At 39.9% G+C, this 21,109-nt stretch overlaps 1 protein-coding gene across 1 annotated transcript; it reads right to left on the reverse strand.

The window, feature by feature from the left end:
• Nucleotides 1-408: 408 nt before the first annotated feature.
• On the reverse strand, nt 409-14,304 carry LOC106072816 (uncharacterized). Its single transcript, XM_056026241.1, has 5 exons — nt 14,142-14,304; nt 13,152-13,357; nt 4,389-4,549; nt 2,484-2,677; nt 409-582 (listed from the first exon to the last, which is right to left on the reverse strand). Exons 1-5 carry the CDS (start codon nt 14,302-14,304, stop codon nt 533-535), a joined length of 774 nt encoding a protein of 257 aa, XP_055882216.1. The 3' UTR covers nt 409-532.
• Nucleotides 14,305-21,109: the final 6,805 nt, after the last annotated feature.

The raw sequence follows: 21,109 nt of genomic DNA on the forward strand, positions 1-21,109 counted from the left end.
ATTATAATAATACTCTTCATATATACACTATGCTCTGTCAAAAAAGAAACATTTTTACTTTGATTCTTACTGAATATTTTAAAACAGTAGATCTAGTATATCAAAAAAATATTTAATGTAATAATAATATATTTAACACATTTAATAGACTTGCTTGATTCAAAGTCAAAAGAAAGATTCTTTTACACTTAACCCTTAAAGTGCTGAGCTGTTTTACAATGAGTGCATACGAATTGGAATGACAATTCTGATGTTTAGAGGCTAAACTACCACACGCGTTTTAAGGGTTAAGCAATGCTTCATTATGCACAGATTTCACACTCAGAGAAATCAACTTTCTTTACAATGTTATGTTTTCTTTTCCATCATATATAAATACATATTTTTTCCTCTTGTTGTTTCAATTAATTTGCTACATTTCTTGGTAAAGTGTTGAAAACATTTGATCTTGGCTCCTAGTTAGTTTTAAAATTCACTATTTTCACTTTGGCATGGCATGTCTCGAGAGACGATTTATTCCTCTTGCAAGATCTCATGTAGCTAAAGAAACGAAAATCGCCATAACATCAGCAATCTTGTAATCTGTAAATAAATAAATAAAATAAAATAAAATACATAAAATATAATAAAAAAAAAATAAAATTAGGCATATCGAATCACGAATTTTGGCCTATCAGAACAAACTTTAAATAAGTGTCAATAACAAACAATGAAATCTAGGTATAAGCTGTGTCTGACAAAATGTTATGAAACACAAACCAAATAACTATAATGTGGATATAGACTCTATTTCCATGAGACTATTTTACATTTATACATAGCATACTGCTACAAGCAACATAAAAAATAGTCTTTTTTCTTTAAGGAGACAAAGCTTACATTGAATGAAATTAAATTAATTATTTGAATCAATCATTTAATTTTTATTTTTGAAAGATCTAGAGTTCTAGACTAACAATAATACATTTGTGCGCTTGGAATTTTTTTTAAAGCGCAACTTTCATGTTAATAGCATGCCCAGCGCGCTTTGGTCTAATCACTTTTGTTGTCCAGTAGGGGAAGAAGGAGTTATCTGGAAATTCTTTATAAGAGACTTATCTCCCCTTAGAAAAAAAAAAAGTTGATTAAACTTGGCATAAATGTTCCTCAGATCATGGTGGAGACCGTAGTCAGGGCGTAGTGTATGTAGTGTCCCACTACCGGAGGACCCTAATACTAGACAAAAAGTACATCATTGTATCTCTATCATCGTGGCAAAATTTAAAAAAAAATATGAAGGGAACATTCTCCATGTTTGACATAAATCTAAATTCAATCCAGTAGATCAGTAATACCCAAACTAAAGCCCGCAGGCCGCGGGTCATATCCGGCTAGTTTCTTTGTTAAAAAAAAATTACGACTAATTGATTAATTAATTGGTTAATGTTTTCTGAAAGAATAATTGTGCAAAGTTTCAATTTGATCTGAAAAAATGGGCATTGTGAGAAATGACCCGTGTACAAGATTCCACTCAGACTGACAGCCAGTGCTAGTTAGTATAGGCTTAAATAAACAGTCTCTTGGTGTTTCTGGTGTACAGAAAAAAAAAAAGAATGGACGGGCCTGCCATTGAAAGAGGTTCTAAACAAGGCGAAAGACAGGAAGAAAGACGGTCGATGAGTCTTGCTTGGTTCCCCAACGGTCCAGCAAAGGGATATATAAAGGTAACTTTCATTAGTTATTAAGAGCAAAATAGTCACTCTATCTCTCGAGAAAAAAAAATAGAGAGAGAGAGAGAGACAAAATAATTTTACTGTGTAACACTGTCAAAAAAACAACAACATATCTAATTCTAGTAGCATTAAAAAGATAAACCTACATTTATTGTCATTTCGCTACATTCAAATGGAGTCAACTAAACGATGACAATGAATAAAACTAAATTGATATTTCTTTTTTATTTAGAGAACAAAATACCAAGAGAAATGTAGAAATGGGGAACGAGAATGTGTACGAAGGACTCGCTCTTTGTTGTTGGCAGGAGGGGAGGGGGAGGGAGGATACGTCAAAGTGCTTCTAAAATTCACGGGCCCAAAATATGAGTGCGTGTATGTGTCGGGGTCGCATTATGAAGCGGGTCTTTCCAAATCAAGTCAAAAGTCTATGTGGGAGAAATTACGATGCGCAGGTAATGGGGGTTCCAGAGAGCGAAAGAGAGAGAGAGAGAGAGAAAGAGAGAAGTTACACTAATTCACGGGCCATAGAAGTATGCCGGTGTGATCGTTACAACACGGCCCGTTTTTGTTTTTTTTAAGGGGTGTGCAGGAAAGAGAGAGTGGAAATTGAAATTTCATTCTAAGAGCTAAGCTAATTCACGGACTAACAAAGTATGTTAGGTTGATCGTTAAAACCAGGCCCGTTAATTAAAATAAAATATATAAAAAAAAGAAAAGAATAAACAATAAACAACAAACAATAAAAAGCATGGTTGTCTTAGGTCTCACCTTGTCCAGCGAGGGTGACCATATGATTCAAGCCAGAATACACAAAGGCTGGAAACTTTGTGATGACCAAAGACCAGGTGGATAAACATCCATCGTTGAATTTGTCCATCACCATGAAATACATTGTATCAGTGGTGCAGATATCGTATGCATTAAATATAGACATGGGTCGATTCGACTCTGGGTCAGGGGCTCTGTACACATAGAAAATGTATTTTAAAAAAATATTTTATACTTGAAGAAAAACAAAAAGGGGGGGGGGGGGCTACCATTTGAAACTGTCAGGTAGAGTTAAGCGATAGGCTTTTGAAACTCTAGTAGGCCAACGAAAGCGAACGAGAGCTTCCTCCCACCGGTCTGATTGAACAGAGTGTTCTGTCTGGAAGAGGGCCTTAATAATGTTTATATTCACACTGTCATTTCCAATGACTCGGACACTCTGGACTCGCGGACTAGAGACTCGCCATTTTCCTATTCTATACCAGGCTAACCGTGCGGGACTCGCCATTTATGAAACGGTCCCTTGAGGAATGGCGCCTTCATTGATGACATGGTTGTGGGAGTCTTGTTTACAGCCCCTCACAATGCTATTGGAATACCTCGAACCCCCTTTGCACTCCCTCTGGAGCCTTGTTTCGTTACCCATTCGACATAACCGTTTCCATTTACAACCGTTTCCACTCGGGCGCCACTACGAGGCAGGGTAGCAGGGTAGCATACCCCGGGGGGGGGGGGGAGGTTCGATCAAATGGCAACATGGTGCTGTTCAAATAATTTAATATTGAATTGAGAAGTTGAAAATTAGTCAGATAGTGTATGTAGTACTTTTTGTTTTTTTTTGGGGGGGGGGGGGGAGAATAGTGATAGGCCTACTGGAATTGACAAGTCAATTGAATGCAGGGGGAATAGTGATAGGCCTACTGGCATTGACAAGTCAATTGTATGCGGGGGGAATAGTGATAGGCCTACTGGCATTGACAAGTCAATTGAATGCAGGGGGAATAGTGATAGGCCTACTGGCATTGACAAGTCAATTGTATGCGGGGGGAATAGTGATAGGCCTACTGGCATTGACAAGTCAATTGTATGCGGGGGGAATAGTGATAGGCCTACTGGAATTGACAAGTCAATTGAATGCAGGGGGAATAGTGATAGGCCTACTGGCATTGACAAGTCAATGGTATGCAGGGGGAATAGTGATAGGCCTACTGGAATTGACAAGTCAATTGAATGCAGGGGGAATAGTGATAGGCCTACTGGCATTGACAAGTCAATTGTATGCGGGGGGGGGGGGGATAGTGATAGGCCTACTGGAATTGACAAGTCAATTGTTTGCGGGGGGAATAGTGATAGGCCTACTGGAATTGACAAGTCAATAGTATGCGGGGGGAATAGTGATAGGCCTACTGGCATTGACAAGTCAATTGTATGCCGGGGGGGGGGATAGTGAGAGGCCTACTGGAATTGAAAAGTCAATTGTTTGCGGGGGGAATAGTGATAGGCCTACTGGAATTGACAAGTCAATTGTATGCGGGGGGAATAGTGATAGGCCTACTGGCATTGACAAATCCCTTTTTTTTCCGTTGGGGGGGGGGGAATAGTGATAGGCCTACTGGAATTGACAAGTCAATGGTATGCGGGGGAAATAGTGATAGGCCTACTGGAATTGACAAGTCAATGGTATGCGTGTGCGTTGGGGGGAGTTTCATTACTCGAATTCACGGGATAACAGTATGTTAGGGTGAGCGATGAATTCCGGGCCTATTTATTGAAAGTGCAAAAAAAAAAAATTAGAAGCGGATCCGGACTAAATAAACAATATATAGCAAGGGAACCAATCAAAGGGCGTAGCCGGTGGGTTACGCTAATTAGTTTATATATATGTATGTATATTGTATGGCTCACCCTAAGAAATCAAAGTGAGCTACGGCGTTATCGTTCTTGAGTGAGGTCCATGATGAGTCTATAACTAGCTTCTGACTGTACCAAGACTGTCTGTTGGTGGAGGTTCCGTTGAAGACCATGTACGCAGCCTGAACACCGTCAGTAAACAAAGAGACTCGAACCTGGGAATGATCACAATTTGTTTCCTGCAGCAAATCTATTCATAACAAGTTACATACAAAAAAAAAAAGAGTTGTTTTTTTATGAAGCTGATGGTGGTGTAATTTTTTAGAATTTTATTTATTTCTTATAACTCCTCAGTATGCCTACTAACCTTTTTAAGACGAAATATGGGCCGTTTTAAGGTCCTTTGAGATATTATGTCAGTGCTGCTAAATATTTCTTGGGAGCCCTAAGTTATATCTTGTGGTAAAGTAAAAGTAAGTAAAGTTTCCCCTTTCAGACCTTGCGATCTATGGGGCAGATGATGTTATGGTCATCTGTTTCTATGGCCAACGTTTAACAAGCAGGGTGTCATGTGTCCGGCACAACGACCAACCGCCTTTACTTTCCCCAACTAAAGCCAGGTACCCATTAGAGTCGGGTGGACTCAAGGGCGCCCTAAAAATCCCGAAATTCAAAATCCCAGTCTTCACCGAGATTCGAACCCAGGACCCCAGGTTCGGAAGCCGAGCGCTTAACCAGTCAGCCACTGCCACCCCTTCCCCATATCTTGTGTTGCTAATAGGTAATTCCGGCCCTGTCAATATTGCAATGAATTTTTCTGGTCAGCTTGGACAATTGAATTCTAGTACGGGAACGCCTAAGTGTTTATTTATTTAGTTCACTCGTTACTGAATTCAAAGAAATGTTTAACCCTTTCTCTCGTAATTATTTCCCTCTTTTCGATAGTATTACAAGTATTCGTTTTACTCATTTGTACTTCACTGTCCTGTTAGGGTTAAACTTCAATTACATTTTTGTTTGCTATCAGAAAATGTTATATTTGGTATTGAACTGTAGGAAAATGCGTGCTCTTTTTACATAACACAAATTAAAAGTTTTATAATCCAAAAATCAGTTTAGTTTATTGGGGGGTCAAATAAACGTTAGCATCGTCAATTAGGAGGGAAATGGTTAAGATTAGTGCGGGAATACCATCTCAAGCGTATTCAAACTTTGAATCGAATGCAAGAATACCCTCTGAAAGGGGAGGTCATGGTATTCTTTTTTAAATTTTAAGAGAATTGTCTTTTTAAAAAAATTATAATGGGCAAAACAGAGTTTTAGGAAAATCGTCAGAACCGTTTTCGAGATCCGTGTCCTCCCACCCATGTAGAGCTTGCAAGCTGATAAGAGGAATTCTAGAAATAAACGAGCCACTTAAGGAACAAAAGACATGAAAGCTAGACTTCTTATTTCACCACATCATCTCCTCTTCATTTGCAAAATGCTTGACAAAATATGAACTAATTATGTAATAGCGCAACTACCATATCTGGTGGTTTGTTTTAATTAATTTATAATATTAAACTCTAAACGACTAGTGCATTGTTTTGTGTTAAGGTGCCCGTGTTTGACCTTACAATGAGAATGCTTTATAATTTAAGAAATTTACGTTTGTTTTATGGTACAGATCTAGGAGCATAAAGCTCCATTCTCAAAAGTACACTGACTAAATAAATAGAGATAATCCATATTTTTAACAACAACAACAAAAAAAAAAAAACTCTTGGCAGTATGTAGAATTAACTAACAAAAAGAAGTAGATCTAAGTTTTGACCTTATTATTTTATATAACAGTATAGTGAACAGTCTGTGAAACTTAGCAGCTTTATATTTCATATTTTGCTGCATTTGACGTCTTGCGAGACAATATACTCCCTTTGTAACTTCTTGTGTAACTAAAGAGGCCAATTCTTGATGCACATCCATGGTCACAGAATTAGCCATTGGTCATTGTCATACGCTATAGAGTATCAGCCTTTTCCCAACTTCTGGTGTGTTCACCATTTGCTACCCAGAAGCCCTCCTTAACGTCCCCACCTCCATGTGCTACTCTGTAATCGCCCAAACTGGTAGTGTCGATCTCGAAGAGCTTCACGAGACTCTTAAGGCCGTGGTGTAGCATCCATGGCGCGATGGGGTTCAATGATCCCGGGCCCACGACCAATAGGGGCCCACCGCGCCTGGGCCCATGACTCTTGACTAGTTGAGAACTTAGGGATGACACCAAAGTGAAAAAATAAATGCACTTTTGTAAAAACCGATAAAAAATAGAATATAAAAAGCTCCATCAAAATATCATGAGCTTTGCCCAGAATTTATATAAACTTAAAAAGCAGTGTTTTAAGCTTTAATGTAAGGATTAGCTTACCATTAGACTTTGTGAATTGTAATGGTGGCTAGTGGCTAACCCTAATCGTGCGTTTGATGTGACAATCGTCTCCATATCGTCCCATTCGTTTTTTTTGTTCTTGTCTGTTTCTAGTTATACACTTATGGGTAGTACAGGAATGGTGGTGGATGGAGAGAGTTTGGTTAAGAAGTATGGAAAGCTCCGAGTGTCACTAATTAAAATTTCGATACAGCTGCAAATTATTCAATTTTTTCAAAGCTTAAAATTTTTATCATTTGTTTTGTATTTAAAGTATGACAATCATCTTTTCTTATTGATACCACTTCCATGGTTTGCTAAATTACCAAATTGTGGCTGACATCTTTTCAGTCACTGGTGATTCTAACAGAACTTCAGGACCTCTCGGTGTCTTGCTAAAATACTGGTACTTTAGGACATCCATTCTGTACCATTTGTCTCTTTCATTAGTGGCAGTACTCTAGACAAATAAAAAGTTGATGCCGAATTCGTATTATTATTATTTTTTGATACTGCTAGTGATCTCCGATGACGGAACATCCAAAGAAAAAGAAATTAGATTGTCAATTCTAGATTTTCATCTTTGTTGGAATCGGACGTCAGCAGAATTTGCTGAACAAATGCTCCAAGTAATTTAAAAAAATCCCCATTTATCCTTAATTAAACTGCAAGGCTTAAGCTATGATGGTGCTTCCAACATGACTGAATACTACAATGGTATTTGGGCATTGTTTCATCAGAAGAAGCCGCACGCGCATTTAGACATAGATGCACTGGTTTCTTACTTTGCTACTTAAAAGGGCAGAACAATGTTAGTAAATAAATATTCGATCTATTTACTGTTAAATAATGGACGTAGAACTAGATACTAGTTTGTATCAATGTTTCAAAGTTTAACACCTAGAAGTGTTTTAGTGATGTCATTGTGTAGAATAGGAACTAGAACTCTTCTGTATATATTGGAAACTCCGTTTACTGGTTTTATTCTGGTTAAAATTGTACAAACATTGACTTTGAATTCGTGTTGGAGACTTCTAACAGAGTCATGCGTAATAAGATGATTAAAAAGCTACTCTACTTGCATTGGAATGTCTTTTGGTCAATGTACCGATACATTCAGATTACTCCATTGTTTTGTCATACATTGTATTTGTCTTTGTCTTATTGGAGGAGGGACCCACCAATATATTCTTGAACCCGGGCCCACGGGTATCTTGCTACGCCACTGTCTTAAAAGTAGACAAGCTGCAGATCTCCTTTCCACGTTTAGATCACCTTGAATTATATCTTATACAAGTCGACTTAGGGGCGTTCGGAATACATATCCAACCTAGCTAAGGCGTCTACCGCTGTAAAAATAAGCAAGAGAAAATAGAAAACCTGTTAAAAACCAAAGGGGAAAGGGGAAATAACCGCTATATACTGCAATTTATCTGAAAATTACATGGTTTGGTTTCTTTTCTATTTCGTAAAACAAAATTAATTAATTAAACGATTAACTTACTGGTTAATTTTTGGTTTTATTCGTTTATTGTTATTGACTATGAATAAATATGCAAAATTTGGGAATGGGAAATGGGAGAAAAAACGTGTCAAAACGTATTAAGGGGACTAAATCTATAAATATCCACATCTCTCATTAAGTAGCATTTATTCCCCTTATTTCGAAATCCAAACTAAAAATTTAATCACCAGCAATTAATTAATTGTTTAATTTTTTTTTTATTGATTCGTGTCTTGTCAGGTTCAATGAACAATTGTGCAAAGTTTTAACTTGATCCGAGAATGGGAAATGGGAGAAAAAACAAGCATGTTCAAACTTTTTACCAGACAGACAGACAAACATACAGACAGGCAGACAGAGTGAGTTGTTATAAGCTTTGTAAAAATACACTTAATTAAACATGTATTTACATCTAATGGCATTAGCAGCAAAGCATATACATGACCACACTAGACGCTTCACACAGCCATTGGACAGATTGGCTAGCCACCGCTGGCTAGCATTTGTGAAAGGGGAGCAACTTTGTAAGTCTCTCTTGCCAGTACATAGCCTCTCCACAGCAAGTCCTATGCAGTACCTCCTCGTGGTGGCAGATGGAAACTGAGGCTGCGAAGCCTCAGGCTAAACTGCAAGGGTCTCGGAGGAGGTTTGGCCCCAAGATGTGAGGCAGGCATGGCCCGTCGGCGTGCGGACACGCCCTGTTGCCCACAAACCAAACCCCTAGCTATAGGTCAATAGCCGCACTGCCTTGTGTGTGTGTCCCTGTAAGGTCTAAGGCTAAGGGAGTAAACCCTAACAGAAAATCCGGTCCTGGAGCCCCGTAGGCGGGGGGACAGTAGTAAGACTACTGCTCTCTGGCAAACTCCTGCAGCCACCTGTCCCCAAATTGTGATGGCTCGCCATCCCTTTGGACCCGGTCAGTATGGAAGAGAGGCGGGTGCTGACGTGTGGGCAGCCCAGCACTCGCAAATTTACCGCCCAGGCTTTCCCTCAGCAATGGAGAGGTCACTCCATCTCTGACAGTAATGTCTTTGAAAAAACACGGAGAGTGGTAGTTACCGGTGATAAGTTCCTAGCCGATTGGCGTAAGCTGGAACGCCAGGGACCACTCTTGACGGTAGGAGGGGCTTTTTAGCCTCACTGGATAGCTACTGCCTGCCTTAAGCCGAGCAGCCCTCGGACAATAAAGTGCTATCCCGCCACAGCTTGCCGCACCACTGGGTGCTTGGTGCTAAGACAAAATCAAAAAGCAAGCTGCTCACCCGCACCTGCAAATAAAATGAAAAGAAAACCCTCAACATTAATGCGTTTAGCAAGCTGGAACATACGGACAATGTGTCCTGGCTTCAATACTGACCCTGAACTCGTCACCGACATGCGACAAACAGCTATCATCGACAGAGAACTCAGCAGACTAAACATTGATGTGGCCTGCCTGCAAGAAACCAGACTGGCAGACAGTGGATCTCTTACAGAAAGCAACTATACTTTCTACTGGCAAGGAAAACCAGAACAAAGCCCTAGAATACATGGCGTCGGCTTTGCAATAAGAAACAGTCTCGTCCCCTGCATTGCAACGTTTCCCATTGGCAATGAAAGAGTAGCACACATGAAATTTGCATCACCGCAAGGCAAAGTTAATATAATCTGTGCTTACTCACCAACCCTTGCTGCACCAGAAGAGGACAAAGACAGATTCTTTCAAGCTCTAGAGGACGTAATTAAAAGTATTCCAAAGTCCGAGCACCTCTATATAAATGGAGACTTTAATGCCCGTGTTGGTGATGGAAATGATGCATGGCCAAAATGCTTGGGACCTCATGGTGTTGGCAAAATAAATGACAATGGCCAAAGGCTACTTGAGTTCTGTAGCTCTCATGAACTGTGTGTAACAAATACATTCTTCTCTGGCAAGGAACGCCATAAAGTCTCTTGGCAGCACCGACGCTCAAAAAGGTGGCACCAGCTTGACCTCTGCATCACCCGAAGGATGGATCTGAAAAGTGTCATCCACACCCGTTCATACCATAGTGCGGACTGCAACTCAGACCATTCACTAGTGCTAAGCAAAATCAAACTACTTCTCAAGAAGGCTTACACTTCCACTCAACCCAGAACTAGGCGAATTAACGTCAACCATGTAGGTGACCCAGAGAAGTGTGCACTCTTTGGCGAGCTCCTGAACAGTTCAATCCCCTCGTTAAGTGATGAAGAAGACATCTCGATCAGATGGGAGAAATTAAGAGACGTAATCTACAGTTCGGCAATCACCGCCTTTGGGCCTCAAAAACACAAAAATGTAGACTGGTTTGAGGCGAATCTAGCACATATGGAACCTTGCATCGAGAAAAAACGATCTGCACACCTCGCTCACAAGACAAAGCCTAATCCAAAATCTCTGGAGGCCTTCAAAAGTGCTAATAAAGAGGCAAAACAAATGGCTAGAAAATGTGCTAACAACTTCTGGAGGGATACCTGCAACAGAATCCAAGACAGTCTCCACTCAGGAAATAGCAAAGCTCTATTTGATATCATTAAAGCGGCCCTGGGTCCAGCAGTGTCTAAGCCTGCCCCCCTTCTATCCAAATCAGGAGAAAAAATTACAGATCAAACCAAGCAGCTAGAACGATGGACAGAACACTACCTCGAAGTCTATGCCACACAGAATACAGTAGACGATGTCGCCCTGGCTTCTCTACCAGATCTTCCAGTACTGGAATGCCTAGATGAGCTTCCGAGCCTTAGTGACCTCAAAAAAGCCATTAACTGCTTAAAAAATAGAAAATCTCCTGGGAGTGATGGTATCCCAGTGGAAGTAGTGAAAGTCAACGAATCACTCCTGCTCCCTGAACTCTATATTCTCCTCTGCCGCTGTTGGGAAACAGGTCATGTCCCACAGGACATGCGTGACGCAACTATAGTCACAATATACAAGAACAAAGGGGATCGGAGTGATTGCAACAACTATAGGGGTATCTCTCTCCTCAGTATAGTGGGCAAGATCTTTGCTAGAGTGGCACTATCCAGGCTGCAAGTGATAGCTTCTAGAGTCTACCCAGAGTCTCAGTGTGGATTCAGGAGTGGTAGGTCCACTATAGACATGATATCTTCTCTACGACTACTGCAGGAGAAATTCAGAGAGAGAGACAGACCCCTTTACATTGTTTTTGTCGATCTGACTAAAGCTTTTGACATGGTCAGCAGAAGTGGCCTTTTCAAACTCCTGAGGAAAATAGGTTGCCCTCCCAAACTACTGAAGTTAATTGAATGTTTTCACGAGGAAACTAAATGTACTGTCAAATTCAATGGAGCCCAATCAGCACCTTTTGAGGTTTGCAGTGGTGTCAAGCAGGGATGTGTGCTCGCACCTACTCTGTTTGGCATATTCTTCTCCTGTCTACTGCATTATGCGTACAGCGACATAAACGAAGGTGTGTTTCTCCATACAAGATCCTCTGGAAAACTATTTAATGTATCAAGGCTGCGGGCAAAAACCAAGGTTAGGAAGCTACTCGTCAGGGAACTCCTGTATGCTGATGATGCAGCTATTGTGGCTGATTCTGATATTCAGCTACAGTCCATGGTTGACAAACTATCTGCTGCTTGCCAGAAGTTCGGCTTAAACATCAGTCAAAGCAAGACTAAGATACTTGTCCAAAACACAAACACTGCACCTCAAGTAAGCATTAATGGCCAACCACTAGAAATTGTTGATCACTTTTGTTACCTTGGCTCCATCATATCCAACAACACTCTACTGGATAAAGACATAAACAACAGGATAGCCAAGGCAATGGCCACCATGTCACGGTTGCAGAAAAGAGTCTGGGACAACATATTGCTGACTAGCAGTACTAAAGCCCTAGTCTACCGGACCTGTGTGTTGAGCACCTTGCTGTACGGAAGTGAAACATGGTCAACCTACTCATGGCAGGAAAAAAAGCTGAATGTCTTCCACCTCCGATGCCTAAGGCGGATCTTTAAAATAAGGTAGCAAGATAAGATAACAAATGAGGAAGTGCTACATAGAGCAGGATGCCAGGACATCCGCTCTGTTATCAGCAGCAGACGCCTTGGCTGGCTTGGCCACGTTCGTAGAATGCCAGTAGGTCGACTTCCACAGGACATCCTGTATGGCGATCTAATTGAAGGCAGGAGAGCCGCTGGTCGCCCACTTTTACGTTATACGGATGTATGCAAACGCGACATGAAGCTCTTCAAAATCGACACTGGCAACTGGGAAGAGGTGGCACTGGACAGATCCACATGGAGAGAGAGCATAAAGGAAGGGTCACAGATTGCAGATGTCATACACAACAGAAGCAGAAAGAAGGGTGAAAATGCAATGGCGCCTGGTGATTTTATATGCCCAACCTGTGATCGCAGCTGTGTATCAAGGATTGGCCTCTTTAGTCACACAAGAAGTTGCAAAGGGAAAAGATCGTCTCACGAGACGTAAAATGCCACAGAGATATACATGACCAAACGTTGTGGCAATGTAAGAATAGATAAAATAACGAAAGCTGTCCAGCAAGTCCGGCCAAAACTAGGCAGCAGTCTAGGGCTTCCAATAGGTGGGGGCCTCGCGCAAGTACTAAAATATATTTTTTGAGAAACAAAAAATGCGAAACTTTGATCTGATCTCAAACATAATAGAACACTATGACTCTCTGTTTACTAGTCTAACTGTCTCTACTACTGTTATTGCGATATATACATTTTAATTATTTGTCGATACATATATAGACGGGCAGGTTCTTAATAAATTCCATAATTTTATTTTTTCGCTGTTTTTTTTTGTCTTATTTTTTAAATATCATTTGGGGCCACCAAATTCACCTTGCCTAGAGCCTCCCATTATTCAGGGCCGGCCTTTGTCCAGGAATAGTAAGTCTACTCTCACCTTGTCAATATTTGTCCAGTTGTCCAAAACTGAGCTTCGGAAATGTCTTGTGCATGTCTCGAGGTTGTCCATTCGATAACAACCAATAGGATAGTCACTGGACAATGATAGGTCATTATGGTAACCATTCGTTTCCCAGAGATTGTAGAAAGAAATATTGATCCCACTTTGTGCCCTGAAAGCAAGTGTCCACTCTCCGTATTGAACTGAATGAGAAAGGGTCAACAGTCAGAATCGATCTTTGAATTCATCGCTCTTAATACATTGCAGTGTCTTTATACTTTTTTTCTATGCAAACTAAACAAACTAAGAACAAACACGAAAAACTCTCATTAAAAGATTATTGCATTCGAAATCTCAAAGATGGAATAAACCATATTCATGATAACAGAAAACATTACTGTGCACGCAAGAATTGTTTCCATGAATTAAAGGTCCTGATTGAAAATGCTTTTAACGCCTTCACAATCTACAATTCTAGATGATATTAACTCGTCAATGCTTGGAACAATCGTCAGGACTTCGTAAAACCCTTGAATTCTATCAGAAAATCTACCTTAAATAGGAGCCGTAGTTATACATTAAACGTAATGTACATTTCTTTACGAATCTCTCTAGTGTGAGTTATTTGTAATGAAAAATTACATAATATGTACCCACCAAAGGATAGGCTTACATTACACAATTTAACTGAAGTTTTCTTAAGAAATGAATTATTGGACTATTTGATGACTATAGAAGCTGTTATAATTTCTGAACAATATCAATAGTTCAATAGAATATCAGGGTTTATGGAAGGCTACAATAAACTGCAATATCATACATTTTTGATAATTTCTCTAATTAACAAGAAATTAATATTATATTCGTTTCGAAAAGCTCTTAGGGAAACTATTTACATTTATTACCTTCCTTGACAACCCTGTTATCTAACTAAAATATAGTTTTCACAAGTCAGAACTGAGGATTACCTTTATGATGAATACTCACTTGGTTCCTTTCTATACAGCATACACCAGCTCTGATCTTTAGCCCACTGAACGCTAGGATCATAGAACTTTTCTTTGAAGGTGGTGCAAGTCCCGTGTTGCTCGCTGTAGGTGGCGCTGTTACAGTCATCAAAACAATGAAGGGAACAGAATCCAGGATCCATGTCTGGTAGTTCTATCCCAAGTGCTATTTACATTTATTACCTTCCTTGACAACCCTGTTATCTAACTAAAATATAGTTTTCACAAGTCAGAACTGAGGATTGCCTTTATGATGAATACTCACTTGGTTCCTTTCTATACAGCATACACCAGCTCTGATCTTTAGCCCACTGAACGCTAGGATCATAGAACTTTTCTTTGAAGGTGGTGCAAGTCCCGTGTTGCTCGCTGTAGGTGGCGCTGTTACAGTCATCAAAACAATGAAGGGAACAGAATCCAGGATCCATGTCTGGTAGAGATTAAGACAATAACAAAACGTATTTGGTAATGCAGATTTTCGTCAGATAATAAACAACAGTTCATGCAACCTAAGGAGGATAACATCAGGGTTTACAGTGCAATATTTTAGGATGTAAAACCATCCTTGCTGTACTTTTGTACTTCTATCTGGTCGTGACTGAAGGATATGCACAGTCTCGCAATTTTGAGTAACCGATGACATAAATACGGTTGAAACTTGATTTTAAGATTTGGGGGTAGGCCCCAAACTTAAGAATGCTCAAAATATGCTACCGAAAGGGGCCTCAAGACTGAGGAGGTCTCGCGTTTTATTTTTCTTTGAGATGCTTTTTTTCCAGCTCAGAACAAATATCTCCAGTCCTTTCCTCAGCCATTGTCTCCTCCTTTCTCTCCCCTCTTATTTGTTTAGTCATTCTTTGATTTCCTCGTGCTAATATTCTCTTATATTTCTAAAGAGTCTACAACGCCATCTCTATACCACCTTCTCTCACGTGGAGGCTGCCTGGTCGTGCGGTTTGCACGCTGGACTGTCATTCAGTTTTATCGATGGTCCCGGGTTCAAACCCTGCCCGCTCCCATCCCCCGTCGTCCTGCGGGAGGTTTGGACACTAGAAAGTAATTATCTTCAACTCTGAAGGAACATCCGAAACATGTAAAACATTTTACAAACAAACATTTTATTACGAACAGAGAGGGTGTTAACATTATACCGATCTTGCAGCTTGGTGTCTGGAAGTTAGACTTACCATGTTGGCCCGCTGCTATGTGGCACTTTAAAAAAGTTGGATACTTAAAAATAAATTGAAAGGCATTTTCATCTCAGCGCCCTGGCCCGCCCCCGCTCATACTATCAAATCCCAACGCTGGTCATATTATATTATTTTTGCACTGCAAACTTATTTTAGTTTTTTTGACGTCATTTATCTAACCGGTTGTTTTTGCCGGAAGTGGTGTGGTTAAAAAAATTCTACTACCTATAAAATGCTTCCGAATGCATGCGCCTCACGTGGTCTCTCACAACCAGTTCAACTCCTGGCCACGCAAGAACATGCCATTAATATCATTAAGTTCAGAAAACTAAAGAACTATGAATTTATCTAATCAAATATATTCACTATAGTTGGCCTATTTACTGGACGATGTCACTAAGTTATCCTATCTACTGGGCAATGTCACTTAGTTATCCTACTTACTGGACGATGTCACTAAGTTATCCTATCTACTGGACGATGTCACTAAGTTATCCTATCTACTGGACAATGTCACTTAGTTATCCTATCTACTGGACGATGTCACTTAGTTATCCTATCTACTGGACGATGTCACTAAGTTATCCTATCTACTGGACAATGTCACTAAGCTATTCTATCTACTAGACGATGTCACTAAGTTATCCTATCTACTGGATGATGTCACTAAGTTATCCTATCTACTGGACAATGTCACTTAGTTATCCTATCTACTGGACAATGTCACTTAGTTATCCTATCTACTGGACAATGTCACTTAGTTATCCTATCTACTGGACAATGTCAATTAGTTATCCTATCTACTGGACAATGTCACTAAGTTATCCTAATTACTGGACAATGTCAATTAGTTATCCTATCTACTGGACGATGTCACTAAGTTATCCTATCTACTGGACGATGTCACTAAGTTATCCTAATTACTGGACAATGTCAATTAGTTAAACTATCTACTGGACGAAGTCACTAAGTTATCCTATCTACTGGACAATGTCACTAAGCTATCCTATCTAATGGACAATGTCACTAAGTTATCCTATCTACTGGACAATGTCACTTAGTTATCCTATCTACTGGACAATGTCACTTAGTTATCCTATCTACTGGACAATGTTACTAAGCTATCCTATCTACTGGACAATGTCACTAAGCTATCCTATCTACTGGACAATGTCACTAAGTTATCCTATCTACTGGACGATGTCACTAAGTTATCCTATCTTATGGACAATGTCACTAAGTTATCCTATCTACTGGACAATGTCACTAAGTTATCCTATCTACTGGACAATGTCACTAAGTTATCCTATCTAGTGGACAATGTCACTTAGCTATCCTATCTACTGGACAATGTCACTTAGTTATCCTATCTACTGGACAATGTCACTAAGCTATCCTATCTACTGGACAATGTCACTAAGTTATCGTATCTACTGGACAATCTGTGGCATTTTACGTCTCGCGAGACGATCTTTTCCCTTTGCAACTTCTTGTGTGACTAAAGAGGCCAATCCTTGATACACAGCTGCGATCACAGGTTGGGCATATAAAATCACCAGGCGCCATTGCATTTTCACCCTTCTTTCTGCTTCTGTTGTGTATGACATCTGCAATCTGTGACCCTTCCTTTATGCTCTCTCTCCATGTGGATCTGTCCAGTGCCACCTCTTCCCAGTTGCCAGTGTCGATTTTGAAGAGCTTCATGTCGCGTTTGCATACATCCGTATAACGTAAAAGTGGGCGACCAGCGGCTCTCCTGCCTTCAATTAGATCGCCATACAGGATGTCCTGTGGAAGTCGACCTACTGGCATTCTACGAACGTGGCCAAGCCAGCCAAGGCGTCTGCTGCTGATAACAGAGCGGATGTCCTGGCATCCTGCTCTATGTAGCACTTCCTCATTTGTTATCTTATCTTGCCACCTTATTTTAAAGATCCGCCTTAGGCATCGGAGGTGGAAGACATTCAGCTTTTTTTCCTGCCATGAGTAGGTTGACCATGTTTCACTTCCGTACAGCAAGGTGCTCAACACACAGGTCCGGTAGACTAGGGCTTTAGTCCTGCTAGTCAGCAATATGTTGTCCCAGACTCTTTTCTGCAACCGTGACATGGTGGCCATTGCCTTGGCTATCCTGTTGTTTATGTCTTTATCCAGTAGAGTGTTGTTGGATATGATGGAGCCAAGGTAACAAAAGTGATCAACAATTTCTAGTGGTCGGCCATTAATGCTTACTTGAGGTGCAGTGTTTGTGTTTTGGACAAGTATCTTAGTCTTGCTTTGACTGATGTTTAAGCCGAACTTCTGGCAAGCAGCAGATAGTTTGTCAACCATGGACTGTAGCTGAATATCAGAATCAGCCACAATAGCTGCATCATCGGCATACAGGAGTTCCCTGACGAGTAGCTTCCTAACCTTGGTTTTTGCCCGCAGCCTTGATACATTAAATAGTTTTCCAGAGGATCTTGTATGGAGAAACACACCTTCGTTTTTGTCGCTGTACGCATAATTCAGTAGACAGGAGAAGAATATGCCAAACAGGACAATGTCACTTAGTTATCCTATCTACTGGACGATGTCACTAAGTTATCCTATCTTATGGACAATGTCACTAAGTTATCCTATCTACTGGACAATGTCACTAAGTTATCCTATCTACTGGACAATGTCACTAAGTTATCCTATCTACTGGACGATGTCAATTAGTTATCCTATCTACTGGACGATGTCACTTAGTTATCCTATCTACTGGACAATGTCAATAGTTATCCTATCTTCTGGACAATGTCACTAAGCTATCCTATCTACTGGACAATGTCACTAAGCTATCCTATCTGCTGGACAATGTCACTTAGTTATCCTATCTACTGGACAATGTCACTAAGTTATCCTATCTACTGGACAATGTCACTAAGTTATCCTATCTACTGGACAATGTCAATTAGTTATCCTATCTTCTGGACAATGTCACTAAGCTATCCTATCTACTGGACGATGTCACTTAGTTATCCTATCTACTGGACAATGTCACTTAGTTATCCCATCTACTGGACAATGTCACTAAGTTATCCTACTTACTGGGCGATGCCACGGTTAACAAAGACGTTCCTCCCATTATCTTGTATCCACACGAAGTCATGAAGAAAGTTCCTGCTGTTCCCGAGTCGTAAGCGATTGACTTGCTAATCAATAAAACTCTTATAAAAACAAAATCAAACACATCCATTGAATCAATATTGTTATAAGATTCACTTCATTGAATAGCTCATTCTAGAAGATAGTGTTTATCAGTTTCCAAACTGCCTAATTTGCAATAACGCTTTCTTCATGCATATCATTCTAAAATTGTATCAGAGCTCATAAACGAAGCAGTTTTAAATCTCGTCACATTGAAAGTAATCTAAATGTTAGAAAGGTCGTTGAGAAATAGAAATGCATAAAGTCAAGAAGATGTTTGACTGTGTACTAAATCTATAGTTTTACGATCTAACATTCAGTTCGTTTCACGTAACTTAGGTCGACTGTGGACTTTTAAGATGGAAAACGCTGTCACTTAATATGAATTGTGAGGTTTGTATGGAAGAAAAGCTTTACCTCTTCTGTGGGGAACTTTCACAAAACTAACAATTAAATGTTGATGACTATTTCCATTGTACATTTTACTTGGCTAAAGACACAATTGATGTTAAAACTATTTCATACTTGTTCCATTGTTTTCTTAGCGTTCACACTTTCACTCATGCGTAACTCTTTATCTCTGGGTAATTAAAAAGATGCCATTAGTGGGTCGTTAGTAAGACTGTGTAGAAGTGTATATAGATCTTGTTGTCAATTAAAAATAATAGGTAAAAACTTATGACCCGTGGGCTACATCCGGACCGTGGATTGATGTTATCCACTCCTTCGAAACTTTGTACAGTACAGGAAATTGGCATGGGGGGGGGTAGTTCCGTTTCCCTCGACGTTATGTCTGATACAAGACCCCACCCCCTTTTTTTTTCTGCGTTTCTCTTTTGATAGCTAACGAGCGGAGGCCAGGAACTATATATTTTCGTCTCCCCTTTTGAATACAACTCGAGTTTGCGGAAACGCACTTAAAGCAATACTTGAATTTGAATCATCTAGAATAATCTAGATGACTGTATACAATACCAGTAATGTAGGAGTAGCTGCTTCAGTCACAAAGATGTCAAGAAATAATGTGAGTAGAATCTACAAGGACAGACTGACACTGACAATCTAGATCGAAACTTTTACCAGTTTCTGACGTGAACTAAACGGCTGTGTTTGTTGACGTCACGTACGTGTGGGAATCGGAAACGCGAACTGCAAAAGTATTTGGTAGCTGGGAAAAATGGACAAACCAAAGGAACCTTTAATCGTGTGTGGATACAGCTAATTGGACCCCACGATGACCCGCTAACCACTGTCAAAAAGGCAAACTTAAACTATATGGCTACATCACACGGTCCTCAGGGCTAGCAAAGACCTTCCTTCAGGGAACAATACCAGACAAAAAAAGTAGAAGAGGCAGACAGAAAAAAACGATGGACAGGCCTGTCATTGAATGAAATTCTATCCAAGGCAAAAGACAGGAATGGAGAAAGAAGGTCAACCAATCTTGTGTGGTGCCCAACGGTTCAACAGACTAAGGGATAGGTGAAGAAATCTCCATCAGATGTTATGTCTTTATTTTCTTCCCCTGTTTATTTTTGTGTTTAAAGTAACAAGTCAGTAACAAGTAACAAAAAGTAACAAGTCAGTAACAAGTAACAAAAAGTAACAAGTCAGTGTGAGTTTGATTTACAAAGAAAGTCTTAGGAGAATAACGTAACACACGCTATGAAACAAGTAATACATTCCGACCGGAAAGAATAATCTCTGGACGTGACGAGCTCAAGAAAACGAAACCTTGACGATAATATTTACCTAAACCAGGGGTTCTCAACCTGTGGGTCGCGACCCCCTTTAGGGTCGACTGACAATTTCTCAGGGGTCGCTTATGTCCATCGAAATTATGGATTTTTTTTTTTTTTCAAATTCTAACATGTTAAACTTGTCACATACTACGTCTTTTTTTTCAATTGGAATTTACTAAATAGATTGTTATTCGAGGATAGGTGTTGCAGACAACTGAATCAAAATTGATTTCAAACATTTTAATTGTCCAGCAGATGTATTTGTATAAGTTTAAATTAATGTAGATTCATGCATTCCGACTCTTTTCTTCTGGACTCCCGTCTAATTTGTTTATACAATATTGAGGCCAGTAAATGCATAAATCACTAGCGTGTGGTCTATAATCATAAACGTTTAATCCGTAATATATGGACTAAACAATGTACGTTTTAAAAAGGGTTGAATAAGGCATCCATAAATTTGAATTTTCAAACTGTTTAGAAACCAACAACGCATTGGACACCATGAACATTGGATGGACTCCACGTGGTGGCTGGGGAGGAAAGCGTGGGCTTCTCGTGATTCTCTGGTAAGAAACTCTTGCTGAACGCAGTTTCTCATAGCTCCCCCATGCAGTTCTAGTGACACTTCAGTTGTCTCCCCGCTGCTCTTGTACACTCTGGTCAGACATGCACCTCTGTTTCCTGTGCCTGCCCCATTAGTTTAAGCAGGAATAAAAAAACAACTCTGTATGTCATTTGTAATGAAATTAATATTTACATGCTTCCAATTTTATCTGCTCTCTATGAGGAAAATGACTTTGAACCAGGTAAACAGCTAAAATGATAATTGCTGTGAAAGA

The sequence above is a fragment of the Biomphalaria glabrata genome, chromosome 4, assembly GCF_947242115.1.
Source record: "Biomphalaria glabrata chromosome 4, xgBioGlab47.1, whole genome shotgun sequence".
NCBI lineage: Eukaryota > Metazoa > Mollusca > Gastropoda > Planorbidae > Biomphalaria > Biomphalaria glabrata.

Bases quoted from the DNA above. Each gene is read 5' to 3' on its own strand.
- LOC106072816 (XM_056026241.1), bottom strand. From the start codon at position 14,304: ATGGATCCTGGATTCTGTTCCCTTCATTGTTTTGATGACTGTAACAGC. The intron at 13,358-14,141 runs GTGAGTATTCAT...TTTCTCATTCAG, and splicing joins GCTGTATAGAAAGGAACCAA to TTCAATACGGAGAGTGGACA. The intron at 2,678-4,388 runs GTGAGCCATACA...CTATGTGTACAG, and splicing joins GCTCACTTTGATTTCTTAGG to AGCCCCTGACCCAGAGTCGA.